The following is a 26,711-nucleotide window of genomic DNA, read 5'->3' on the forward strand; positions in this document are numbered from 1 at the left end:
GCCTTCAGCCAGCTGACAGAGGATAGACAAGCAATGAAATGTGCTCGCCAGCCAATCGAGGAATCTGCTCTCAAGTGAGCAGATTTAGCAACTTAGTCATAGTCATCATCACACAGCTTACACAAACCACGCCTCTCCCACTGTGTCTGCCGTCCGCCGTCTATAAGAACGCCATCTCTCCCCAAGGCAATGGTGCCTGTTCCCCTTCTCGACATTGTTGGTTACCGGGAAACTAAAGCAAGGGCAATCCAATTAGCACTCTCTTGAGGGCACATATATCACCATCTGCCCTGTACTACCTCCCACGCCAGTCCCAGTAACCCACAAGTGTCCAATCCAGGGAATCGCCCATCCCAGTCTGAAACACAGCAAATACCTAATCTCTAATAACTAACAAAGACACCATGCACAACCGCGCCGCTTTCCTCGCCTGGGCGGCGACGACGGGCCTGATGACAGCGGCACAAGCTGCCTGCCCGTTCGCTGACCCGGCTGCCTTACTGCAGACGCGCGACACCGATGCCACGACCGACAAGTTCCTGGAGCAGTATGTGATCGACGACAGCAGCGGGTACATGACATCGGATGTGGGCGGACCGATCGAGGAGCAGTTCAGCCTGAAAGCCGGGGTGAGAGGGTCGACGCTGCTGGAGGACTTTATTTTCCGGCAGAAGATCCAGCACTTTGACCATGAGCGGGTAGGTGCATGTTTTCTCTTATTGTTTGTGTTACTGCTGGGACTGCCTGTCTAGGGGATTCAGACATGGCGAAGGGATGGGATGTTTGAGCCAAGCCAGTTATGTGACCTTTGACATAACGATATTGAGGCCGTGTGACTCGGAATAAATCTAGGTTCCCGAGAGAGCCGTCCACGCGAGAGGTGCCGGTGCGCATGGCACGTTTACCAGCTATGCCGACTGGAGCAACATTACTGCAGCATCATTCTTGAACGCTGCTGGGAAGCAGACGCCAGTGTTTGTTCGGTTTTCTACCGTCGCTGGCTCCAGGGGTAGCGCCGATACCGTAAGAGATGTCCATGGTTTCGCTATTCGATTGTAAGTGATTAGGCCTTGAAGAGCAAACTTGAGTATGCCACTGACTGAACCAGCTACACCGATGAGGGCAACTTTGGTAAGCTTGCTCGGAGCTTGAAATAGTACTCGTGTTTCAACTGACCCTATCAGATATCGTCGGCAACAATATCCCGGTCTTCTTCATCCAGGATGCTATCCGATTCCCTGACTTAATCCATGCTGTCAAGCCTAGCCCAGACAGTGAGATCCCCCAGGCAGCTACGGCCCATGACTCCGCGTGGGACTTCTTCAGCTCTCAGCCCAGCACTCTTCACACCTTGTTCTGGGCCATGGCTGGCTATGGCATCCCACGTAGCTACAGGCATATGGTAAGCCTTTTAACAACATGTAGTCTTATGCATGTACTCACAGTACCCAGGACGGCCACGGGGTACACACCTTCCGATTCGTCAAGGACGATGGCTCCTCCAAGTTCGTCAAGTTCCACTTCAAGACTCTGCAGGGCAAGGCCAGCCTGGTGTGGGAAGAGGCTCAGGTGCTGTCGGGTAAGAACGCAGATTTCCATCGTCAAGACCTTTGGGATGCGATCGAGTCCGGCAACCCTCCATCTTGGGAGCTCGCCGTGCAAATATTCGACGAGGACAAGGCACTTTCCTTCGGCTTCGACGTGCTCGACCCAACCAAGATCATTCCCGAGGAGCTCGTGCCCCTGACCAAGCTGGGGGTCTTCACTTTGAACCGCAACCCAACCAACTACTTTGCTGAGACAGAGCAAGTCATGTTCCAGCCTGGCCATGTGGTCCGTGGCATTGACTTCTCGGAGGACCCTCTGCTGCAAGGCCGGTTGTTCTCGTACCTAGATACGCAGCTCAACCGTCATGGCGGCCCAAACTTTGAGCAGTTGCCCATCAACATGCCGCGTGTGCCTATCCACAACAACAACCGTGATGGCGCGGGCCAGGGCTTCATCCACAAGAACAAGTATCCTTGTGGGTTACCCTTACCCTGCATTACCCTGCATATGGTTGAGGAAACTATCTTCGAGCTAACCAAGACACAGATACGCCCAACACCCTAAACAAGGGTTACCCCAAGCAGGCTACGCAGTCCGAAGGCCGCGGCTTCTTCACGGCCAAGAGCCGTACCATCTCTGGCAACCTGGTTCGTGCGCTCTCTTCGACCTTCGACGACCACTGGTCGCAGCCGCGTCTCTTCTACAACTCCCTCATCCCCGTCGAAAAGCAGCAGCTCATCAACGCCATCCGCTTCGAGACAAGCCTGCTCAAGTCGACTGAGGTCAAGAAGAACGTCCTGGCGCAGCTCAACATGGTGAGCCACGAGATCGCCGAGCGCGTGGCCAGCTTCCTGGGTCTGGAGGTGCCCACCGCCGACCCGACCTACTATCATAACAATGTCACGATGGGTATCTCCATCTTCAACAACACCCTGCCGACCATCAAGACACTGCGGGTTGGTATCTTGACGAGCATTAAGACGCAGGATGCGCTGAAGCAGGCTAAGGACCTGAAGAAGCGGCTTGAAAAGGACGGATTGGTTGTCAGCATCATTGCCGAGAGTTTTGCTGATGGCGTAGACGTTACGTATTCTGCGGCTGATGCGACCGTTTTTGATGGAGTCATTGTTGTGGAGGGTGACGGGCTGTTCGACTCGGCAACGGTCTCGTCGCCGCTGTTCCCAGCCGGCAGACCAGGACAGGTGCTGCTGGATGCGTATCGGTGGGGCAAACCCGTGGGTGGATTGGGCAACAAAGTTGAGAAGGCGTTCAAGAGCGTGGGGGTGCCGACGTCCAGGAAGGGAGTGTACGTTGAAAAGAACTCTGAGGGAGTGGATTCGCTGGTGAGCAAGTTCAAGGAGGGGCTAGCCACGTTCCGGTTTGTGGATCGCTTCCCGCTGGATCAGTGAAGGACTGAGGGTGAGGGTGTGGTGAGAAAGTATATCCTAGTGGTTGAGTATGGATGCTGAACACTGTATCTAACTGTATTCTCTTCCTATGAAGGTTAATGTTGTAATGGTTAAGATGAAGACAAAAGCTCTGGGAGCATAAAAGGTTTCAAGTTCTTGTGGTCTGATAGTCAGTCCGGATCACATATCTCATAGAGCAATTGTATGACTGCTCCATATCTCGTCCCATCCCGCTGGTATGCAGCTTAGTGAGCTGCATGACATGCTGCATCGCCGGCATCCTTCATCACGTGGGAGACGGCGTCGTGGTTGGTGGGGTGTTATAGAGATAGTGCGGGGTATCTGTCGGGAGACGAGGATGAAGGACCAAAGGATCTCACCAGCGACGGCAGCTAAGGGCTCAAAAACCTGGAGAATAGAAGAAGTACCATCAATGCGTCGCTTATCGTTGCTCAGAGATTAGGCAGTTTCCCGTGACGTACGTAATCGCTAATCTGCCTGCCGCGAGCGTTGTCGCGGGGAAGGGTCCAAGGCATGAAGCTACTGCAGCCGTTTGAAGTGTGATCCTGGAAGGAGGCCAATGATGTCACCGATGCAAGGGGGGTCAGCTGCCCTGGTAACAGCGATATTCTTTCTAGTCCCAAGGGAAACCCTAACCCTTATCTTAAGTCATCCGATCGCGGTCATACGTGTTTCCTAGCTCGCCGCCTTATCATGTCTGGCCACTCTTATCGCAGGTATCACCCTGAGACAGCCTCACTCCCTGTGACGCGCCGGCGGCGATTCCATCTCGCTCATTCCGAAGGATATTTCATATTTTCGGCCCAGTCTCGTCTGCAATGCTGAGAGTTTTGCTAGACTGTTAGTTTGGTGCCATTTTCCCACTTTCTTCGTTCCTTTGAGCACAACGCGGCCAACGGACAAACACCATAACCTCTCGGCTGCCTGTTGCTCATCCTCATCAGTCGCTCATTACGGCAATAACCTGTACGCTTGTGCAAATTAAAGCGCATCCATCCATTTCGCATTGATCCGGTATTGTTCTGTGCTTATAGGGGCTGCAAGGCTCGAGCCCCCAGAGTACGCTAGTAAATTTCCGCTTGTTCCAGAGAAAGGCGTTCTTTTCTCCTTACTCTCCGGAGAGAGACGCGCCGTCTCTCCCGTCATCAACGCAGGCAACAATGGAAAGGCTACGAACTCTGTTCACTCCCTCTAAGCCCAGCCCTGGTGAATATCAGCGGCTAGACGAAGAGGAGGCTGACATTCAGGAGGGAGAGTGCGAGGAGGAGGTGCCATTCTCATGGGCCGAGTACTTTATCTTCGTCCTGATCGGCGTGGCTATGCTTTGGTCATGGTATGCTATACCTTCATCTTAATTCCATCGCCTCCTCTTTTCCTCCGTCTCGTCCGGTCTAACCAATTTCTTATCATAATAGGAACATGTTTCTCGCTGCTGCACCCTACTTCTACACGCGCTTCCAGTCTAATCCATGGATCCTGGCGAACTCGCAATCATCCATCCTGACGACATCAACCATCGTCAACCTCATCAGCGTTCTGGTCTTGACCAACATGCAGTCTGGCGCGAGCTACCCCTTCCGTATCATCCTCTCCTTGCTCGCCAATGCGGTCATTTTCGCGCTCCTGGCCATTTCGACGACCACATTCCTGGGTGTCCCAGCTCCCATGTATCTCGCCTTCGTCTTGCTCATGGTCGCCCTTGCCGCCTGGGCAGCCGGCCTAATGCAGAACGGCGCTTTCGCCTTCGCCGCTAGCTTCGGCCGGACCGAGTACACTCAGGGCATCATGGCCGGTCAGGGCATTGCCGGCATTCTGCCCCCCCTGACTCAGATGCTGTCCTACTTGGCCTTCACCGCGCCCTCATCGGCCGACGACCAACCAACGGCTGACGACGAGCCTGCCGACCCCTCGACCGGCAGCACCGCAGCCTTTATCTACTTCCTCACGGCGGTCCTCATCTCAGCCATCACCCTGGCAGCATTCATCCCGCTCATGCGGCGCCAAGCCCAAATCCTCCAACAACGTGCCTTCGCGGCCTCTTTATCCCCCGAACCTATCACCGTCACAACCCCCCTCTCCCCAAAGCAGGGCCCAACCCGCCGGAAGCACATCGGCATCCTGACCCTCCTTGCCAAACTCCACTGGCTGGCAGGCGCCATCTTCCTAAGCTTCGCCACTTCCATGTTCTTCCCTGTCTTCACGGGCAAGATCCTCTCCGTGCACGACAACTCCATTTCCCTCTTCTCCCCAGGCGCCTTCATTCCCCTAGGCTTTTTCGCCTGGAACCTAGGCGACCTCTCGGGCCGTGTCGTCGCGGCCTTGCCCTTTGCCACGTGGCACCGCCTGCTGCGCTGTCGCCATCCGGCTGCCCTCTTTGCCGTGAGCGTTGCCCGCACGGTCTTCTTGCCGTTTTATCTCTTGTGTAACCTTCACGGAAAGGGCGCAGTCGTGGAGAGCGATCTGTTCTATCTGGCGGTCGTGCAGTTCCCCTTTGGGCTGACCAACGGGTGGTTGGGCGCCAGTGCGATGATGGCCGCGGCTGAGTGGGTCGATGAGGAGGAGAGAGAGGCGACAGGGGCGTTTATGGGGCTGTGCATTGTTTCGGGGCTGGCTGTAGGGAGTGTGTTGAGTTTTACTGCTGCGGGGATCTAGGATGAGGAGTAGAGTTATGCAAGTGTATGCATCGGGATAAGCTAGAGCTGCATAGAGGTATCATCAGAGGGCATTCTTTCTTCTTTTGTTTTGGGTTATGACAGGTTAGATCTGATTTTGGGCATCTATGGGTTGGCGTTAGAGATCAATGTGGGTCGATCAAAGTGCGAGGAGATATACTCACCCATTTTCTCATGGATCTTGTGTTTTTGGGAAAGGAGCATGATACCAAGGCATGCTACCGGTTGTTTTGATCGGTCAGCTTGTCGATTATATAGTCTGTTTCGTTTAATCAACGCTATGATGCCCTCCATTTCATTTGACATAGTAGTCGCTTCCTTCAAACCCCATCGTCATCCTTCACTTCTTTTACCTGCTCCCCTATCCCCTTCATCCAACCTCTCTCCCGTTCAAGCACACACCCTGTCTCCATTCTCGGCACCTCTTTGCCCTCATAATACCCCCCTTCAATCAATTTCTGCTCCATAGCCCGCCAATACTCCATCTTGGCCATCCAATTCTTCTTGTCCAGATCGGCCAGCTTCGCTTCAATCGGAAGCTCCGGATTGGCAGGGACCCGCACGAAACAGGTGCAGTCGCGGAGTGTCATGGCCAGCTGAAAGTGCGGGTCGCTCGCATCCGCGCCCAGCGGGCCGAGCCCGTCGTTAGCGAGCTGTGCCTGCCGCAGACGTGGAAGAAGCGTGTTGGTTTGGAGCCAGTGCCGCAGCCGTGCTGATTGGGAGGGGGTGGGGCGGGGAGACGCCGGGGAGTGTCCATTTAGGGACACACTTGGGGGATGGGCGTTGGCCGTTGGCTTGTGTACTCGTGGGGTTAGATGGTTTAAGACATTGGCTAGGGAGATGGGTGAGGTTGCACAAGTACGGAAGTCGAGAGGGCAGAGGATGGCTGAGGACTTTGGTTGTCTGTCTGGGTTGGCATGACGTTTGAGCGCCTCGCGAGCGCAGTTGCGGCAACGAGTTGCTGTTGGTGGCGCGCTGGGGGATTGGGCGAGCCACTTGGGCTTGAACTCGAACGTCAGGTCGTCCGGGTGTCCTAAGATCAGTGTCAGAAAAATGCTGCGTGGGACTCTCTGCATGGACTTGGGATAAATCACCACATACTCTGTCGCATGTCCTCGATCAACATCCCATACTTCGCCATGGCCACTCTGCTTCCCCGAAAATCGGCTCTGCGCGTGGCATCCTCTTTTTCAAGGATGGAGTTGAGCCGTCTGATGACAGCCTCACCGCCGAGCAGAATGAGCTGATGCTGGACCAAGTTCTGGGGCTCGAACAGCGGCTTCACGACTGTCTCCCAATACGCATGAAGGTCCTCATAACTGTAAGCTTTTGTGCCGGCCTTGGGCACCCGAAGGAGGTTTCCTGTATGTTGGTTAGCTAATATTGTGCCAGCCATAAAGGGGGAAAAAAAACCGGGATATTCTAGGTAAACATCAACACTGACCCGTACCTTCGAAAAGTTTGCTACTGATACTGCCCCGCTTGCTGGGTGGTACGCGGACTTCAAAGACGACGTTTGAAGCGCCCTCTCCCACAAAGGAGAAATCGCAATCCTCGAGCGCGCTAAATGGTCCTAGCAGCTTTGGGGGGCTGACAAAAGGCACCGTAGGCGACATGGCTGCATGTTGCCCGTAGGAATGAAAATGTCGAGAAATGCAAGGAGACGACATTCAGGACAACAGCGCTGGCGTCGAAAACTCTAAAGAAGTGCAAAATGATAATTCTTGCTAATGTCAACGCACGGGTAGGTAAAGTCGGTGTGGCAATGAGGGTCATGCGCACCGAACTTTGCGGCTGCTCTCCGCAAGAGAAGGTAGTAAGTTTGAATTCTTCGTTTGCAGGCAGCCGAAACAAACGATGATAACACTGCTGGAGAACAGACAAGAAACTTGACAAAAAAAGCTGACTCTCGGATTGTGATGCCACGCGTGTCCTGGTCATTCGCACCTCTTTTAAGATGACGGCTCACCCGACACAGGTCCGGGCCCGAATGTGCAAATATGGGAAGGCCTGTTGCCGGTGTCTCTGGTTGGCCGGTTTGTGCGCGCAATGGCCGGGGATGATGGCTGTCATGTCGGGAGCGCTTCGGGGGACAGCAGCTTGTGCTCCTTCATGACAGAGAGGTGGACTGGAGTCTGGCGAGGGACGTATCCGTAGGCGACGATGGTGTTGGCGAGCAACCTGGACGTCGGGGATTTGCGCGCGTGGCCAGGAAGATCTGCTGTGTAAGGAATCAAGAGCGGGCTGAGCAGCACAATGTTGATCAACGGTGATGATGATATGTGACCTGGGTTGAGCTGGCAGAGGCCAGTCCAATCAGCCCTCAACCCGTCTTTGTATCCCCTGCCAAGATTGAAGATGCGCCACCGCGATGAACGGGAGAGAATCGTGCAGCGGCAATGTCTAAAATTTTTTCTAAGTTTTGGTTGTGGGAACGTGGCCGTTGACAATACTTGGGTCTTGCAAACTTTAGCTCCTGCTCCGTACACACGCACACACACACACACATATTGATTCTTGCTTCTGTCCATCCACCTTGACCTCTCCACCTTCCACTGCAACACATCGTCATCATGATCACCTAAGGCACCAAAATGGATTGGGCTGCTACTGTCGCTCAGTCTTGTCACTGGCACGGCAGGGGCCCCACGCGCTTCCAAGCAAGCAGCCAAGGGTGCAGGACAGCTGACCCGACCCAGCGCTGTGGGATCGCAAACCGCACTTTGGATAGTTCTTGGGAGCTTCCAAGCTGGGAGTGTGTGTGGGCTGCTGTGGCCTGTCGCGGGTGCCCAGAACCGTCCAAGCTTTGGTGGGCCCCAGTCTTGGCTCCAGAAAAGGTCCGGTACGTACCTGTCCCTCTTCGGGAGCTCATGCCACGAATAACTCGGCCCCGCATTTCGCCACTACCCAGTCGGGAAGATCGGCATTTCGAACAAAAAAGTAACAAGACGAAATGGATTCTTAGGCTTCTGTCTGCTTCTTGCTTCTTACTGGTTCGGCGCGTCTGGCGTTTCACTGCGGAGATACCGATGTTTTAGCATAGAAACAATAGAGACATAACTCTGGGTGCTATACATATAGCTGCAGGAGATAAGATCTCGTTGAAGGATCAGACAGCAAGATTGGCGATGATGACTCAGGATACAAAGCAACGTCGAGCTCCCCCTCACTGGCCATCGGGCTATTAACGTTACATTGTTACAGAGTGGAATGCATGAAATGCCTGGAAACAAGGCCCCGTGCTGAGATCCGAGATGCAGTCCTGCCCAGGGATCCGCTTGGGACCGGGGGGAAAAGCGACACGCGCTGCAAGCACTTGGTCAGCCCACTGCCACGGTCTGCTGGCCAGTGATATGTGAGCGAACGGTGGGAGAATATGCGGGCGAGCGAATGCGTCCAAATGTGTGATCGCGTTGGCAGGAAAGACAGGTTGGGTGGGATGAGGTCCAGGCCGTGGGCAGTCCATTGAGGTCCATCCACGCGATGCCCGCAATGCAGCGCCGGAAACGCTAGCGGGGAGTTCAGGAGCCCGGCAAGCCACAGCCGGGGAGACCCAATCCCGTCCACTCGCAGCGCTTCAGGGCTGGCCCACGGCCCATCTGGGGGGGAGCTAGGGCCAAAAATTTGCGAGTGCTCCCATCCCATCCGAAACCTGAAAATCAACTGTCCGCCCGCCATCCATCCATCGTCAGATAGCGTCATCCCTCCGCCCTCTAGCCTCTCCAGCTCTTGACCACGGGGGCACGCGCGACAATTGTCGACGAATAATTCCCCGAGTCCACGATTTCATCTTTGCTGCTGCCGACGACGCTGCGCGACCCAGCGCCTGCCCTGACGGCCGCAACTCTTCGTGCTGAACGCTCACGCGACATCCATACATCTCAACTCGTTGATCGGCACGATCCTGCCCTCCCCGAACCCGGTCTTCAACGCCAGGTCCGATCCCGTTCGCCCCTCCGTGACTCGTGACGCCCCATATCCCAGGGCTATCCTCTTCTCTGGCTGCGATGCATCAGATGTGGTAGCAGCAGTTGGACCTCTGGGCGCCGTTTCAACATGGCCTTCAACTTCAACTGGTCGCCGCTAACGGCCGACGCTCGTTTCTATGAGCGCACCCGCGACCTCTTGACGACGGCCCTGAACAAGACGCCCAAGCCGCCCATCATCGTCGACGATATCATCGTCACCGAGTTCAACCTCGGTTCGGTACCGCCGGATTTAGAAATTCTCGAGATTGGCGACTTGGCTGAGGACCGTTTTCGGGGGATTTTCAAGATGTGCTACTCGGGCGATGCCTTTTTGACGCTAAAAACGAGGGTGCAGGTACGTTGGTTTTTATATTGGATGTTATTTACAGCAAAAATACTGGTTTTGCACTATCAATCCTTCCAGCTTGTTTCTCTGCACGCTTTTCGCTTTTATTTTCTCAATTTCAAGCATTTCTCTTGTCAGCCCTGCACTTTCTGCATCTCTAGCCCCTTCCCACTCACTATTTCTGCGCTTATCAAAGGGGTTTGCCAACTCCCTCGGCTATCTACAGTCGAGCCTTTTTTTTTTTTCGACTCAACCCCTCTCGACAATGCCCACTTCACACACTCAGAAGCTCCAATGGGGATTCAAGCTCTGCATTCTGCATTCCCTTCACCTCGCTTCTTGGGCTTCACCGACACGCCGACAGTTCTGGAAGCAAGTAGCTTCTGCGACCAATAGGACTTGGCGCATTGATTTTCAAATTTATCTCAGATGCCGGACCAGGGTTCGCATCCGCGCCAATGCATCAAAGTCGCGCTATACTCCAGAGGTTTATAGCACGCAACTAATATCGGCGTTCAGGCAAATCCGTTGAACACATACCTTTCTGCCAAGCCTACCTTCACGTCGCCTCAGCCGTTGGCCGCCGCATCAAGCCTCACCATACCCCTTCAAATCACGCTCTCCGAAATCAAGCTCTCGGCTTTCATCATCCTCGTTTTCTCCAAGCAGAAGGGCCTCACTCTAGTATTCCGAAATGACCCTCTCGAATCACTCAAAGTTTCTTCGACCTTCGACTCTATCCAGTTCGTCCGCGACTACCTGCAACGGACCATCGAGGCCAAGCTGCGCACCCTGATGATGGACGAGTTACCTGCGATTATTCATCGCCTCTCACTTCAGTTATGGTGCCCCGATCAGGTTGCCAATGCTGAGACTGAGCCCCGGGAAGGCGGTGAGGTTGGCGTTAACCCATTAGCAACGCCTCCTTTGGATCCTGTAGACGCTAATGGCCGTCTGGTTGATCCCTCTGCCATCTCGGAGCTCTCACTAGATGGGGGGCCTGAGGCTCAGTCATTATTCTCACAAAAGAACCTGCAGCGACTGTCTGACTTGATGAATGCTCAAGTCACCTCTGCATTGTCTACTCCATCTGTGTCTGATGTTATGTTCCGGGCATGGGCTGGGTCATCTGACAAGGTCGATGCTTCTATAACACCGCCAGTCTCATCACCACATCTTGTCAGGACCTCCTCTTACAGTGGAAAAACCCATACCTACACTTTCTCGGACAGTGGCAGCCAGGACCAAGACGTTGCCTCAACACGGCCATCTATAGCCAGTCTGGCATCCGCTACCGCTGGTCTTTCCCTCGGCTCGGGCCGGCACAACAAGCCTGGCCGGAAAAAGAAGACCCGCGTCGTCAACCTGCGCCGCAAGCCGGAGACAAAGAGTGAAGCAGGCTCCGAGGCCTCAGAAACAGCCTCATTAACTGCGCCCTTGTCAGAGCCAGTCATACCCCATCCTACCCTTGAACCTCCCGAGGAGGAGCCCGCCGCTGCTGTGGCATCCCGCAATGTCCGCTTCAGGCGGCCGTCCGACGCTCGGAGACAAGACGCCACTGCCATCAACGAGACCACTCTCCCGACCCGGCAACAGCACCCGCAATCACCGACCAAACCTCAAACCACGCAACAGCAAGTTTCGACCCCTGTGCAATCTAAAGAAGCCGAAGCCGCTGCCGAGGCTGCTGCCGCCAAAGCCGCGGAAGCTGCCTCCAAGAACAGCGCCAACATTTCGCCCCTCCCGGATTGGCGCAGGGCAAGCCCCTTCACGCCGTTCAACAGCCCTGTCAACGGCGTCAACTCCAGTGGCAGGCCGCTGTCTATGTCCGATACCTCTTCTGTGATCCTCGAGCAAGCCTGGATCATGAAGATGGCGGGCGAGATTGCACGGCGCGTGTACGATGAGAAAGCGCGCGGCGGGTTGCATGGGCCGTCGTTCTGGGACGATGATGTCCCCCCGCCGGCGTATGATGAGTCGCGCTGAGGGCTGACGGTTCTTCGGAGGGGTTTGGCAGCTGGTTGACTGCTTGATTGGTGCGTAGCTGCGCTACGGCACAAGTCTCTGCTTATCCAATCTCATCGCGTCGTGTCGTCTGTCCTTGAAATTTTCCTATGTCGGTCCGATTCGTCTGTTAGGTTTGGGCGGGTGAGTGGTGATTTTAATCATTCATCCCTTCGGCTTGATGGCGCGGCCTGGATTATTTCCTTTTATCTCTGTGTCCTTTAAAAATGGAATTCTTGGGTTGGCTTTTTGGTTGGGAGTTAGAGGACTTCAAATAAAAAGGGGGTTGTTGGGTTGGGGGTATCCAGGTCTCGTCTTTTATTTTCGGTCTATTTCTTCATTTCGGGTTTTAGAGAGGAAAGGAAAGGAAGGAAAGAAGAAAGCGTTGGTTATTTTTTTTTTTGAGAACCAAGCAGACCGAGCCTCTGCGAAACTGCTTTTCTGACCTGCAGGAACAGGCTTTATGATTTGCCTGTCCACCCTACCTGCCCGCTCCTTACAGCTGTATTACCTATCGATTTCCTTTGTCTGTCCATCCCGATAATGTATCTTCTTTTCTTTCGGGAGGCCTTTTGTTATTCTGAGCGGTTCCTATACCAAGTGTGGGATAAGTGTGAGAGCGAGACAAAAAAAAGTCAGAATAGAGATTGGTAGATTGATCGCCTGGAAGGCGACAAATCAACAACCTATGAAATTTTTCCGGTGGCAACGGGTCTTGCCTATGGACGGGGACTCTGGGCATAGTTCCGTCTCTTATGAGATTTATATCAATTGACAATATTGGTATCACTTTTTCGTCGTTTCAGAGCGTGTCTGATGATGGGTACAGACGCCAAAAGCCAAAACTGGATCCGGCCTAATTTATTATTTTTGTGATACTCATCTTCATCTAATTTTTCTTGGTCATATGAGACATGATGACTTGCCATTTCTCGGGCCTGCCATGTCCCCTTTTCAAACAAGAATTAAAAACCGTACCATAACGCCCATACACCTGCCGCCGACCAGGCTGGTATCTTTCGGTATGCACATAATTCTGTATCTTTTACACCCAAATCAACGCCAAAAATGGGACCCTCGGGAAAACAGAACATGAACCTCCCATCTAACGCCCTTTCCCAGATCCCGACCAATTACCCCTTAGCATTCTCCTCCTTAAGCTCCTTCAACAACTTCTCCTTCTTCTGTACTTCCTCCTTCAACTTTCGCATCATCTCCTCCACCTTGACCGCAGCCTCCTTCAGCTTTTTAATCTCCAGCTGCTCGGTTTCCCGACTAAAGGGTTGCCCGGGCCGATTTGTTAACGGAATCATTGCACTACGCTCCAACACCCCGCCCTCAGTGCGCGGCGCAAACCCGAGTTCGCGCTCACGATCCCGAATCTCCTTTTGCGACTTCCCTTGGAAACTGAACCCGCTGCTGGCACTAGGACTACTAGCTGCTTTCAGCGCGCTGGCGGGAATAGACGGCGGGATCGCGCCTGAAGTGAGTATCTCGTAGAATGGTTCGTAGGGCTCGTTGAAGATCTGCTCTTCGTACGCCCACGAGATGACTTGATTGCCGTTTAACCGCATGGCTTCCTTCTCGGCTTCCGTACGGCCGTATGGATGCAGGCGTAGGTGGTGATAGAGGGTCTGGGGTTTTTCGGCAGATTCGGGGACATAGTATAGCTTGATGGCGATTTCGAACTCACCCCAGCCTGTCTCGTGGATTTGGAAGGGCTTGCCTTTTTCGCCTTCGATCACTGGGGCGTGTTAGCGGCTGGTTCGGGGTTGGGATTGGGTGGAAAGGGGACATACTCCGCACGTGGTTGGGGATAGACTCGTGAAGCTTGAACTGCACGCGGCGTAGCCAGTAGGTGATGTCGACATCATCGATGCCTTTGACGAAGACAGTCCAGGAATGGGTGTGGTCGTCGGGGATGCCTGGCGGCTTGGGGTTGGTCTTTTCGTCAAAGGGCTGCGCGGTGGTGCCGTAGACGAAGGGTCGGAAGATCTGCACGCCCTTGACGCGCTTGCCCGTCGGCGGCGCCATGATTGGGATGGCGGACGAGAGGTAGAAGATCGCTGTGGGATGGAATTGGGGTTGACAGTCGCTGAAGTTGTCGCGTCCAGTCGCGGCGAAGAAACATTCAAAGCAACGGCGCTCAGCTTCGCAGTGTAGGTCAGAAGCCTGCCAATCGCAGGACCAATTTTGATGCTAAGAGGGTCCGCAGTGGGGCTGTTGGCAGAGAGCCAAGTCTGTGCAGGCCCTGTTACCGTATCCCTGTCGGAACTTTCACGGGTCGACTGATTTCAAGGTTGGAGGATCCAGTGATGGAGGGGTGAGCTCTAAAGCTCCGGAAGCAACCGACAAGCTCGACACCTCTCGCAGAGGCCGAGATCTCATAGGCACGGGGACATAGATACGTTTCTTGATGCAAAAATTGGTCCTTGTTGGGATCAGGATCAAACATTGTCGAGAGTGTCTGGCTTTCACATCGCAGCTTTCAACCAAGTGTTGGGCTTACTAACAGCTCATACACCCAAGTGAGGCCATCAAGTGGGCTCAACGGGAAGTACACAATGTCTGCCACGAAGCGCATTGTTGTCTTCGGCGGCAATGGCTTCCTCGGGTCGAGGATATGCCGCGCTGCCGTCGCTCGCAATTGGGACGTGACCTCAGTCAGGTACGCTTCAGTCTCACAGTTCATGTCATATTCATTGGCACATAAACATCACTAACACCCCCTCCCCCCCCAAAAAAAAACAGCCGCTCCGGCGCCCCCCACTGGTCTTCGGTCCTCGGGACCAACACACCCCCTGACTGGTCTCATAAAGTAGCTTGGGAACACGCCGACATCTTCCAGCCTGCCCAATGGACCTCCCTGCTCTCCGGTGCAGACTATGTCGTACACAGCCTAGGCATACTCCTCGAAGCCGACTACAAGGGTGTCATCTCTGGACGAGAGTCGCCCATCACTGGCTTGATGAAGGCCTTCAGCAGCGCCAAGGGCGCCAACTGCCCCAACCCGCTGGACCGCATGCGCGCTGAGCACACCTCTGAACCAGTTGTTGATCCGCCAAAGAATGCTAGCCAGCTTACGTATGAGTTGATGAACCGTGACAGCGCCATCTTGCTAGCCAAGGAGGCTGCCAGGCATGGTGTGAGCGTGTTTGGGTTTGTTTCAGCGGCAGGAGGGGCGCCGGTGCTGCCGAGCCGGTATATCACCACCAAGCGCGAGGCAGAGGCCGTTGTAGCTCGCGAGTTTCCTGAGATGAGAGGTGTCTTCTTCCGGCCGCCGTTTATGTATGACAGCTCGCGGACAGTGACTATCCCGCTAGCTATGATGATGGCAGCTGGGTCGGCATTCAATGGATTGACAGGAGGGGTCCTGAGCGGGTTCCTTGGGGCAGCAGGCACGAAGCCTCTGAAGGTAGATACTGTGGCCGATGCAGTTGTTGAGGCGTTGGAAGATGAGAGTGTGAGTGGGTTGGTGGAGGTGCCGAAGCTGGAAGTGTTGGCGGAGAGGGCATGGAGGAAGAGCATGCTTTGATGTGGGATGTATCATTATGTGTGAATATGGTGATGACTTTAGGTGTACCCAGCGTTCACATAGAATGAGGTATGTATGGGCCCGACGAATGTACAATACTAAAATACTTAGCCCAAAACTCCAGTTCGCAGACCCATTATTAAGATGACGAAGAAAAAAAAACAGGATATGATCTCCCGAAACGCAACCCCAAAACCCAAGCTAGACAGTCTAGACCATGGTACCCCGCTCGAAGCTGTCCCGGATCTCGGCCGTGTACTTGTTGTAGAACCGAGCAAGCTTCGCGTTGAACTGCTTGTTCTTCTCGTTGATGTACGTGACATCACCGTGCTCCTCTCCACTCTTGGCCAACTTCTCACGACGGCGCTTGAGCGACGCTTCCTCGGCCTTGCGCAAGTCAGCGACCAACCGATCGACGGCGGCCTTGTCAGGCTTATGTTGAGCAAAGTCAGTCGCGTTGGCAGTGCTGAAGAAGGTCCCATCTTTGTCAACAGCAATCATTTCACCATCCTCAGTCTCGATTATGTCAAGGGTGCCGGCAGCAGCAGCTTTCTCGATAGCCGACAGCTTTTCACGCATATACTTTTCCAGGTCTGGCGCGCCCATATTCCGAATCTGGCGTTTGTACGTCTTCTCCGCCTCGCGCGCATAATCCCGGAAGGCCGTGTCGTCGCGGTGCGCCTCCTTCTTCTTCATCCGCTTGTCCCAACGCTCAGCCTCCTCTACCGTCCAGTCCCATGCCCGCTTGCGCTCGAAGTCGCCGCCAGCGTCCTCAATCTCTGCCTTCAACAGCTTATGTGCTGCAATTGCATGCTTTCGACTGAGCGCAGTTAGCTGGCTCGGGTCAGTCGCGAGTCGTTGCGACTCCTTCGTGGCCTCCTTGAGATTCTGTTGTGACGACTCTTTGGCGCGCGCCTGCAGCGCCCGGAAGCGGGCCAGCCGCTCCTGCGCAGCCGTCAGAGCCGCATTTTTCGTAGAAGACTCGCTAGGTTGTTCTGATGTGTCGTCTGATGGATCGGTTGCTAGGGTTGGTGATTGACTGACTTTTTTGTCGTCGCTTCTGCTCTCGACCTCGGGTGTCGAATCCTGGACAGTTGGCTGTTCTTCCTGCGCTCCGTTTTGCTCTTGCTGTTCAGAAGCTGGCCGAGGCTCCTGAGATGCCTCAGTTTTTCTCTTTTTCGCTGGTGGCATTGTTCAACAAGGACGGCGATAGAACAATATATGGAAGCAGATGCTTGTACGATCGATAGTTCACGGGTTGAAAGGTGAGAAGTTGCCTGAGCTTTGGTCGAAACACAAGCATACAGTTGGAAACCCCGGTAACGCACTAGCCAGAACTGGCATCGATAAGCTAACATGTTGTGCCAACCCTAACCCTTTGCTCAGCAACAAGGCGGGGGGGGGGGGGCGCGTAAGTTACGGCTTCAATACAAGCCTTACGCGAACCTTCCATCTCATCCCACCACAACTTGGAGACTCGTACTTTCACATGGCAACCACCCAGTAATCCTCATCTGACTTCTCCCCAGCTCTCGGAGTTTTCAAAAGAAGATTAGGGATTTATTATCTGCTAAGATGCGCTGATGATGCGCACATTCCAGCATCATGGCGACAGACTCACCCCTTAGTTCACGGACTGAATTCTTTCAGCAGGTTGGTTGGTAATTCTTTGAGCCACAGCCTTGCCCGAACCTTTGAATTCGTCATCCATTTTGGCTAACCTGACGTGCTTTCTCTATAGCTGAAGAAGGTATGCGTTCCTCTTAGCCAATTGGCACTACGGCCAAAGGACAAGGCGGTCGACGCCCCCGAGGCCCTTCGGCTATTGGGTGTCCTCATCAACCTTTGGACCGTCCAAGCCAACCGGGATGCCACCATCTTAGACGACAGGCTGGCCGACTATGTCTTCTTCCCAGTGTCGCACATATTGCGCGACAGGGATCGTTATCCCATGCGTGTCACAGAATCGGTTATTCGCCTGCTGAGGGAGCTCATCCAGCATGGATGGAAAGCTAAGGCCTCTCCCCAGCTGTACCATCAGCTCCTGGTCTTTCTGTCGTTTACTATCGGCGGTGTTCCTGGCCAGCCACGGCAGCAGGAGATACCCGAGGAAACGTATGTCGAGGGTTTTCGTACCTTGGCAGCATTGATCCGTATCACGACACCCGCACATTTGAAAGATGGAGAAAAAGGACAAGCAGCCCGAGAACTTGGACACAGTGTCACCGTCATGATGGATGCTCTAACTGAGTTAACAATTTCAGCCATCCAAATGGAGGCAGTGCAATGCATCTATGAGGTTTACAGCACTATCAAGGAAATCAGCCTACTTGCTCAGTTCTTTCCCGGCACTGTCTCTGCCTTGACTAAGGTTCTGGCACCTCCACGAGCAAACCAGTATCAGAAGCGAGTGCTTCTGAAGTGTTTGGAGGTGCTTAAGCTGGTTCTTATCCGTGTGCTAGGAGACCTCCATGTGAGAACACTCCTCAAACAGCTGGAGAATGAGCGGGCAAACGAGAGTAAGCCAGCCGAGTCCAAATCCAATCAGAAAGAACTAACTCCCGCATGGCTCAAGGCCACGGTGGGACAAGTCAAAATCGCACTGTCAGCCGTGCTCAAACTTCGCGGCCACGAGTCTGAAGATGTTCAGTCTGGCCTTCACAAGCTGTGTATTGCCCTCCTTGATGAGTGTCATGCGTCACTTGTGGACTGCCAATCCATCCTTGTGGAAACAGCCCTGATGCTGGAGGATGAGGAGACAACAAAATCACCACTCGAGACTGGGCTCAAGGACCTGGCTTGCGTCTATCCGGAGTTGGGTGATAGTATCAAGTCAGCGCTTTACAATTGGATCACCGGTCTACCGCGGGTCATGCAGTCCAGTGATGAACGGGTCAAGCAACTAGCTGCCAGGAGCATATTACGGGGCAGCAAAATGGCAGCAGCTCTGCAGATGGATTCTTCTACACTGGAGGACGCCCTTAGTGATTCCCTTAGGGACAGTATCGTCACCCTGATGAAGGGTTCCAAACAGCCGAAAATCGTGGACGACATTGGTGATGTCTCCGACGGCTTGGTTCTGGCGAAATCTGGGATGGAGCTCTCTGCTTACTCTCCCATCCTCCTCGAGTCAGAGGCTGAGAAGCAGACAAGAGAAGAGATTGCTTCCCTCATCTCTAAGATCGGCTCACCGACTCAGCAGGTGAAGCTCGCTATATCTATGTTGGGCTATGTCAGGGATGGCGAGGGCGTTGATCGGGTTGCGTCATACTGGCTGGCTTTTCAATTGCTCAAGGCGGCATACTCCCAAACTTCAGAGCTCGATGAGATGTTCGACTTCTCTTCGTTTGGGGAGACTGGCTACCGGGAAGAAGCGTTCCGTGAGCTCTACGACTTCTCGGTATCCGTACTTGCGGCCCATTCGGACTCGGTTGAAGCAGACTGGAGGCTCGAGGCAATCTCCCTCGAGGTGGCAGCATTTGCTGCTTCCCGGCTAAAAACTGACTTTCGGCCAGAGCTTATCGATGTCCTTTACCCTATTACCACATTCCTCGGCTCGCCTGTCCCGCAACTTCGCCGACACGCTATCGTGACATTAAACTCAGTGGCCGCTTCATGCGGGTACAGCAGCGTATCCGACTTAATTGTAGATAATGCCGACTACATGGTTAATTCGATCTCCCTGCGTCTGAACAGCTTCGACATCACACCGGCGTCGACCAAGGTGCTTACCATGGTGATCCGGTTGACAGGTCCACGGCTGATACCTTATCTGGACGATGTTGTACAGTCTATCTTCGCTGCCCTCGACAACTACCACGGCTACCCGGCCTTTGTGGAGAGCCTCTTCTCGGTACTGGTCGAGGTGGTCATGCAAGGTGCTAAGTCCAACGCTTTGCTGCTGGAAAACACAAAGACTGTCGACCATCGGAAGAAACCGCCATTGTCGTTGGGTGTTCCTGGCATCTTGGAAACATTGCAGAAGCGTATCGAACGAGCTGAGAGAGCGAAGAAAGAAGAGGAAGAGCTCCACAGAGAGAGAGTTCCTCACCCACAAGAACCATGGGGCAAGGAAAAAGACAAGGGCAAGGAGAAGGAGGCCAATACGGCTGGAGAACTACTCGACAAGCTTGCTAAAGCGTCCCAGCCCAAGGATGACGATGCAATGGATGAGGATAAGGAAGACGAAGAGGAAAGCCAGGACAAGACGGTCGCCACCCGCGAGGAAGAAAAGCAGCCAACTCCCACATACTCTATCCTTTCGCGAATCCTGTCCCTTACACAACACTACCTTACCGCGCCGACACCTACCCTCCGTCGCTCACTTTTGTCCCTCATCAAAACAGCCAGTTCAGCCCTTGCACCAGATGAAGATTCCTTCCTGCCACTTGTGCATGCTGTTTGGCCTGTAGTGATTCCGCGACTCCGGGATTCCGAGCCGTATGTCGTCGTCGCGGCTTGTGATGCTCTAGCTGGACTGTGCAGAGCAGCAGGAGATTTCATGTCGACCAGGTTCAAGAGTGAGTGGTCTGGCAAGCAGGGTCTGAAGGCATGGATTGAGGACGTGAAGACCGCAGCTATGGGAACAAGGATGAAGGAAAAGAACCCTGGGGTCAAGAAGGGAAATGTGCTGTCTGGGGTGACATGGGATATCATGATCCCTACTGGTAATGGGAACGGTGATAGCGAAGGAAAGCTCGTCAAGTCGACGCCTAGTGGCAGCCTAGGGAAGTACTCTCTGGCTTCAGTCCAGTGGGATGCCGTGCTGAACTTCCTGACTGCCTTGGTCGGACATGTGCGGCTGGACGACAACATGTTCGATGATATCCTTGTTCTGGTTGTCGATGTGCTGCCGCAGAGACCGGAGCTCCGTGAGGCGCTGGAGGCTGTTAACGCAGACGCAGTGTGGTTGGTGATGTATGAAAAGGGATTGACCCCTGTGCTAGAGGTACCTACGGTCCCCGAAGAGTTAGAGGGGTTTGCGTTTGCGCCGTTGCCCCTGACGGGGGCCCAGAGGAAAGGGGAAGTGAAGATTGGTAGTTTGAGTAGACAGTGAGACATGGTTGGAGTTTGTGTAATGAAGAGTTAACTTCATTGTGGCGGTGCCTCGTCCTTCAAGACATTGCTTATGGTGGTTTGGGAGATTTTCCCATGTATATGGGTGGGGAAGCTGAATCTTTCTCTGTTCCACGTAATAAAACCTACGTCAATTTGGTGATATTTTCTCCTTGTATTTGGAACTATAATCCAATATACAGGTTTATCCGGACTAAACAAACTGAGATAATGGCCTTTACCCATCGAACTCTCTTTACCTTGATTTCGATTTCGAGCGTAGTCGCCAATAAAAAAAAAATACAAACCCCACGATGTTGAGTGCCCTAGTCAGGCACCGGATCAATCTGATTGAGCCACGTAACGCAATGAACATGGATAAGTAGAGTCCTGGGCCAGCATAATTGCCAACCAGAACACAATATCCTTCAATCTCGGACTTAGGACCTGGCAAATGATGCGCTTTTGATCGTTGCAAATTGCAAATTGTCGGCGCCTGGAGGTTGACGTTATGGGCCCGTCCTGGACCCACCAGCATCCTGGGCCCTCGAAGCCTGGGCCTGGATCTTGGCGTCTTGGCATCTTGGCTTTTGCTGTCATTGACACCCCGCCTCGACGGTGCCAGCTGGTCCCACCTGACTCGCCCAGGCAGGTTGTCCATTCAGGTGTTTGGGTGGTGAGAGAGTATCCCAGGGGACCCAGGGCCCCTGGGCCCCCAAGCAGCCAGCGGCCACTTGCGCCCGGTGGCAGAGAGCCAGTGCCTGTGACACGGAAAGTCGAGGTTGGCATGCGACTTCCACTCAGAAAGTCCGCTTCAACCTCCGTCCTCTCTCCTTGGCCCCTGGATTTGGTATTTGCAGGTTCGGTTGCTGTCTTGCTTGGTCCCTTCCAGCATCCCTTTTGCTTTTATCCCACATCTACCACCGCTCCCATCGCTGGACGACACCACCGGCCATGCCTTGCGCTCCCGCCGCCTAGAACACGCATTGCTCACACCGACCTCCCCTTTCTTTCGATGCCCTGAGTGAGGTCTGAGGTGCTCTATCCATTCTTCGGCCGCTCGCGAAGCCCCCGACCGCCATCTGGATTGCTGCCATTGCTGGCGCAACGCCCGCCGTCCTCTCTGCCATTCCTCGAGACACCACGACAACGCGAGACTCGAGACGGCACTATCCGCAGCCTTGCGGCTCCCTTGCCCGACCGCCTTCCTGAGCATCCAAGACCTCGCTCGCCTCGACGAACGCCATCCCGCCCTCCTATCCTCCAACAGCCCTCCAACAGCCCTCCAACACATAAGGCTCCATGGCTTCGTACGGCCAGGCGGCTCCTCGACCTGCCAGCCACCATCATGCCGCTGCAGCAGCGGCATACGCAGCACATCCCATGGCAGCAGCGGCGCCGGCAGCAGTCCCGCACGCAGCAATGCCCGGCCACGGCGGCCCCGTGCCCCCGCCCGGCACCTTTGCGCCCGGCACGAAGATCCAGGTCGGCAATCACCGCGTCGTCGTCCAGAAGTACCTTTCCGAGGGCGGCTTCGCACACGTCTACCTGGTCAAGCTGCCAGCCCCGATCAACGGCACCGATCTGGCGGTGCTCAAGCGCGTCGCTGTGCCTGACAAGGAGTCGCTGCGAGGCATGCGGACCGAGGTCGAAACCATGAAGCGCCTGAAGGGTCACCGCGCCATTGTGACGTACATCGACTCGCATGCCTCTGAGCTGCGTGGCGGCGGATACGAGGTCTTCCTGCTGATGGAGTATTGCAACGGCGGCGGCTTGATCGACTTCATGAACACCCGTCTGCAACACCGCCTAACTGAGCCCGAGATCCTGACCATCTTCGCTGACGTTGCCGAGGGCGTTGCTTGCATGCACTACCTGCGCCCACCGCTCTTACATCGTGATCTCAAGGTTGAGAACGTCCTGATCACGCTTGTTGGGAACACCCGCCGCTTCAAGCTGTGCGACTTTGGCTCTGCCGCCCCCCCTCGTCCCGCGCCGACCACCGCCGCCGAGTGCCGTGCCATCGACGAGGATGTCCAGAAGCATACTACCATGCAATACCGCAGTCCCGAGATGGTCGATGTTTACCGCAAGCTTCCGATTGACGAGAAGTCTGACATCTGGGCTCTTGGCGTCCTGCTTTACAAGCTGTGCTACTACACCACTCCGTTCGAGGAACAGGGTACGCTGGCTATCCTCAATGCTAGCTACAAGTTCCCCTCCTATCCTGTCTTTTCCGATAGATTACGCGGGCTGATTGGTATGCTCTCGAGTAAATTTTGCTCGTTTCGGGGCTTTGGATGCTGACCGTCTCCAGCTTGGATGCTCCAGGAGAACCCCCAGGCAAGGCCTAACATTTATCAGGTGCTCCGCGAGGCTTGTGCCATGCAGGGTCGAGAGCCGCCTATCAAAGATGTGAGTGCGAAACTCTAGCCATGATGCGAAACCTCGGGCTAACTCCTTTTCTAGATATACTCTGGCAGGACACAGGTAGATGTCGCACCGCAAACCCAGAAGCCTCTTCCCGACCCCGATCCCCACCAGTTGTTGGCGCTGTCTTCTCTCCTCAGCCCACACCCCAACAAGTCATTCCCGAGGTCGAGCGCATGAGGCGCGGCCGCGTGCCCGCCCCTCAGCCAGCGAGTCGGCCAACCGCATCCCCTCCGAAAGTCACAAACGGCGATCCCTTTGCTGCGCTCGATGGGAAAACTTTGCCATTACCAGGCGCAGACGAGCTCTCGTCCAGGTTTCCCACACTTGATGAGTTCACTTTGCTTCATGACAGAGGGCAGAAGTTCAATTTTGATAGCAGCAATTTCCCATCTCCTTCGCTCCCACAGCAGCCGCTGCCACCGCAACCTCAGCCGCATCTCCAGCAGAGAGTTGTGGAGAGACTGGCTGATGAGGCTTTCCAAATCAAACCTGTCGTCCTCCCCCCTGCGCTTGCGCCGGCTCCGGTGAGCAACAGACAGTCAGTCGAGATGAAGCGAACAAGCATGTACAAGCCGCCGCCGCTCGACACGTCGCTCGTCTCATCGCCGCCTAGGCAGCCAGAGATCAGCCGCGCCTCGGCCATCATTCAGAGCACTCCCGAGCTCCAGGCTATTTCAAACCAGGCGCAGGCAGCCATGGCACAGGCAGAAGCCCCGAAGCCTAAGCCGATCATGGTGTCCACCGGTACGATGACATCTCCGACCCTGGAGCAAGCTCCGCCATTCCCATCTACTACTACTCGTGTCCCGTCAACTGAACGTCATCGTGCAGCAAGCTTACCGAAGTCCCCGACGGGCCATAACTCCTCGCTTCTTGGCGTCGATTCGCCAATGTCCCGCACGGCGAGTAGAGCTCCCTCTTACTCGAGTCTCGCGCGGCAACCGTCTCATGATCGCCATCCGTCTTCGTCGCGGCCATCATTGGAAGGCGGTCGCCCGAACCTGGAAAATGTGGACGTTGGGAGACCGATGTCTCGACTTGCTGCCAAGCCAAGGCCCGTCAGCACGCACCTGGAGTCTAATCTCGACTTCTTGCGAGAGCAGGAAGCGAGATCTAGGTCTCCTGCTCTGCCATCCCCTCGCCATTCGCTCGAGAGGCGCTCCCTGGAAAGGAGCTCGCCGCCGTCGCCAGCGGAGCAGGAGACGACCATCGAGTCGAACGTCGAATTCTTGCGCAAACTGGAGGAACCGGATAAGAAAAAGGATCGTACCTCCAAGCACCTTAAGCGCAGCAGCCTGTCGTCCCTTGCTGGGGGGACCAAGGCTATCCTCTCTGGCAAGTTCAGCGAGGCGTTCAAGCGCTTTGAGAGCAGTTCCTCGTCACAGCCTGCCCGCGCGCCGTCTCCTCTAAAAGAGCTGGAGCGCCGCGAGCTCACCCCGATTCCCGGATCAGAGCCGTCGATCGATGATGGCAGCGATGGCCGTCGTAGTCCCGACTGGGAAGATATGACCCCCGAACAGCGTCGCGAGCACGAGGCCCGTCTGCTGGCACAGGAAGAAGCCCGCGTTGCCGCTGCTCAGGCCGAATATCGCGCCCGTGTGGCCCAAAGGACTGACGGGACGAGCAACCCGACCCCGCTGCCCAAGAGCATCGGCGGTGTTTCTCGCGCTGTTTCGATCCAAAACAAAGTCCAGAGCCTGCTGGAAGAGAGCACGCGTTCTTCGACGACCGTCCCGCGGACCGCGCAGGGCTATGGTCACTACAGCGATGCCGCCCATGCAGCGTCTGCGGCTACTGCTCAGTCAACCTCCGGCTCTCCTACTCGTCCCCAGACGTCGGCCGCAAGTGACGGCCGTCCGACTGTCCCACGCAAGCCTGTCTCTGCGTCCATCGCCGCCGCCCAGATCACTGGCTCCAGCAGCACGGTCCCTCGCCCGCCTACCTCATCTTCCATAGAGCCCTCGTCCACAGGCCGTAGTACCGTGCGCCCCGTCGCCCCTCCGAAGCCGACGCATCTCATCACCTCTGCTACCGGCGGGGCAGGTGGTGCTGGTGCGGGCATCAGACCCCCTTCTCCCGGCAAACACCTCTCCCTGCCAGCTATGCCCGGGAAGCTGAGGAGCACTGGGTCAAACCAGGGACTGGGTATCAGCACCGGCACAAGTGGTAGCACCACTGAGGCGTTGCTTGCTGTGGATCTGCCCGGTATGAAGGGCCCTGCGCTGCTGGAGATGACGGAGGCGGAGAAGGATGACTATATTCGGGACTTCCAGAAGAGATTTCCAAATCTGGAGGCCATCGAGATGGTTGAGACAGATGTCAGCGCGTGGGATGGAAGGAGTAGTGCCGGAAAGGGGAGGGCGAGGTGAGGTGTGAGTGTGGTATGACCTACCCTGCCTACTTGCGCACGTGGGGAGGTGTTTTTATTGTTTGGGTGCTTGCATATATGTGATGGGTTATTGTAAAGACGTAATGTCAAGTGATGCTGCTTGGAAAGATGTTTTGAAGAGGGGTGATGGCATGGGATACTCGTGTGGACCGCATAGCGAGAAGGAACTTTACTGACCTGACCTGACCGGACCTGACTGATAGATTTCTTAGGTAATTAATGTATGTTAAAGGTGACGATAGAGGATAGGAATTGAAGAATGAGCTGAGGATGAGGATGATGATGATGATGATGATGATGATGATGATGATGATTGTGTCTCTGGGGCTCAAGGAGGGCCTTTTGTGTGCAGTAGCACTTTACAGACAGCGAATGCATCACTATAAATGGTATTACTTGGAGAAGCTCTCAGATTTTGTGATGGTGATTCGGCTCAGCTGTTAACACCAGCTCTATCACACACACCCCCCCTCCATACATGTATCATCTTCTATGTAGTTGTTCCTTTTCTTTTCTTTTCTTTTCTTACCATATTCTGAAAAATTTCAACGAACACAATATTGGGGCATTCTTTTTGCCAGTGGCACATATATGCACAATCAGAGCTTTTTGATCACAAGTGAGGAACTCCAGCAGACACCATGGCATTGAGCTGAGTATGCAGGCAGACCTCTCGAACTGCACCAACACTGCTTCCCTCTATTTCCCTGTGTATATCATAACCCGTTTCAGAATGTACGGATTACTGGTAGCCGAGTTAAACAAGTTGTTTGTGGCTTGTGAGCAACAGCAACATCAGACATTAAGGCAATATTATTAGGGCAGCTCCGGACAACAGAACTGGTATCATTGCAACTCCATTGAATGCCCTTGGCAAGGAGGTATCTATCCTAAAAATCAAGAACCCAGATGCTACCAGTTGGAGGGTGTGAAACCCAAGCCAAGATCCTATCTATCCAAAATCCCACACCTACGGTGTTGAACAAGATGATCATGTGGGAAAGCCAAACCATGACAATAGAGGGGAGCAATTAAGCTTAGGTGGAGAGAGCTGACATGATGCAAATGATGCAATGCCTACCGACTCAACCGGAGCCCGACGAGAGAGAACGAAGGACAATTTACCAGAGCAAAGGGAAAGTGACCAACCGCAGAGCTGTCCAGCAACTGAGTCCGCGTAGCAAGGACCAAATACAGTGTAATGTTGTTGTATGTATGCCAAGGATGATATGATGGGATGACCTGAATCAACAACAGGAGAGGTATAAAACGATAATGCTCAGAAGAAGACAAGGTATCAATCAAGAAATCAGGCCAAAAAAATCAAACCA

General features: G+C 54.5%; 9 protein-coding genes across 9 annotated transcripts; 6 read left to right on the top strand and 3 right to left on the bottom strand.

Moving 5' to 3' along the window:
- Positions 1-404: 404 nt before the first annotated feature.
- On the top strand, positions 405-2,957 carry CTHT_0024820 (uncharacterized protein; the record flags this gene model as incomplete). Its single annotated transcript, XM_006692879.1, has 6 exons — positions 405-698; positions 853-1,055; positions 1,109-1,131; positions 1,185-1,402; positions 1,453-2,023; positions 2,095-2,957. 6 exons carry the CDS (start codon positions 405-407, stop codon positions 2,955-2,957), a joined length of 2,172 nt encoding a protein of 723 aa, XP_006692942.1.
- Positions 2,958-4,138: 1,181 nt separating this feature from the next.
- Positions 4,139-5,630, top strand: CTHT_0024830 (putative nucleoside transporter protein; the record flags this gene model as incomplete). Its single annotated transcript, XM_006692880.1, has 2 exons — positions 4,139-4,311; positions 4,394-5,630. 2 exons carry the CDS (start codon positions 4,139-4,141, stop codon positions 5,628-5,630), a joined length of 1,410 nt encoding a protein of 469 aa, XP_006692943.1.
- Positions 5,631-5,970: 340 nt separating this feature from the next.
- On the bottom strand, positions 5,971-7,266 carry CTHT_0024840 (inositol pentakisphosphate 2-kinase-like protein; the record flags this gene model as incomplete). The annotated part of the gene is made up of 3 exons (XM_006692881.1): positions 5,971-6,683; positions 6,752-7,012; positions 7,095-7,266. 3 exons carry the CDS (start codon positions 7,264-7,266, stop codon positions 5,971-5,973), a joined length of 1,146 nt encoding a protein of 381 aa, XP_006692944.1.
- A 2,440-nt stretch (positions 7,267-9,706) lies between these two features.
- CTHT_0024850 (uncharacterized protein) lies at positions 9,707-11,950 on the top strand (the record flags this gene model as incomplete). The annotated part of the gene is made up of 2 exons (XM_006692882.1): positions 9,707-9,973; positions 10,484-11,950. The coding sequence occupies 2 exons, from the start codon at positions 9,707-9,709 to the stop codon at positions 11,948-11,950; spliced, it is 1,734 nt and encodes a 577-aa protein (XP_006692945.1).
- Positions 11,951-13,101: 1,151 nt separating this feature from the next.
- CTHT_0024860 (uncharacterized protein) lies at positions 13,102-14,002 on the bottom strand (the record flags this gene model as incomplete). The annotated part of the gene is made up of 2 exons (XM_006692883.1): positions 13,102-13,712; positions 13,768-14,002. 2 exons carry the CDS (start codon positions 14,000-14,002, stop codon positions 13,102-13,104), a joined length of 846 nt encoding a protein of 281 aa, XP_006692946.1.
- Positions 14,003-14,532: 530 nt separating this feature from the next.
- CTHT_0024870 (uncharacterized protein) lies at positions 14,533-15,503 on the top strand (the record flags this gene model as incomplete). The annotated part of the gene is made up of 2 exons (XM_006692884.1): positions 14,533-14,636; positions 14,720-15,503. 2 exons carry the CDS (start codon positions 14,533-14,535, stop codon positions 15,501-15,503), a joined length of 888 nt encoding a protein of 295 aa, XP_006692947.1.
- Positions 15,504-15,713: 210 nt separating this feature from the next.
- CTHT_0024880 (putative pre-mRNA splicing protein) lies at positions 15,714-16,694 on the bottom strand (the record flags this gene model as incomplete). The annotated part of the gene is made up of 1 exon (XM_006692885.1): positions 15,714-16,694. One exon carries the CDS (start codon positions 16,692-16,694, stop codon positions 15,714-15,716), a length of 981 nt encoding a protein of 326 aa, XP_006692948.1.
- A 414-nt stretch (positions 16,695-17,108) lies between these two features.
- Positions 17,109-20,559, top strand: CTHT_0024890 (uncharacterized protein; the record flags this gene model as incomplete). Its single annotated transcript, XM_006692886.1, has 2 exons — positions 17,109-17,156; positions 17,245-20,559. The coding sequence occupies 2 exons, from the start codon at positions 17,109-17,111 to the stop codon at positions 20,557-20,559; spliced, it is 3,363 nt and encodes a 1,120-aa protein (XP_006692949.1).
- Positions 20,560-21,860: 1,301 nt separating this feature from the next.
- Positions 21,861-25,360, top strand: CTHT_0024900 (uncharacterized protein; the record flags this gene model as incomplete). Its single annotated transcript, XM_006692887.1, has 4 exons — positions 21,861-22,818; positions 22,876-22,973; positions 23,028-23,048; positions 23,129-25,360. 4 exons carry the CDS (start codon positions 21,861-21,863, stop codon positions 25,358-25,360), a joined length of 3,309 nt encoding a protein of 1,102 aa, XP_006692950.1.
- Between the last annotated feature and the right edge of the window lie 1,351 nt (positions 25,361-26,711).

The sequence above is a fragment of the Thermochaetoides thermophila genome (genome assembly GCF_000221225.1).
Source record: "Thermochaetoides thermophila DSM 1495 unplaced genomic scaffold scf7180000011816, whole genome shotgun sequence".
NCBI classification, from domain to species: domain Eukaryota; kingdom Fungi; phylum Ascomycota; class Sordariomycetes; order Sordariales; family Chaetomiaceae; genus Thermochaetoides; species Thermochaetoides thermophila.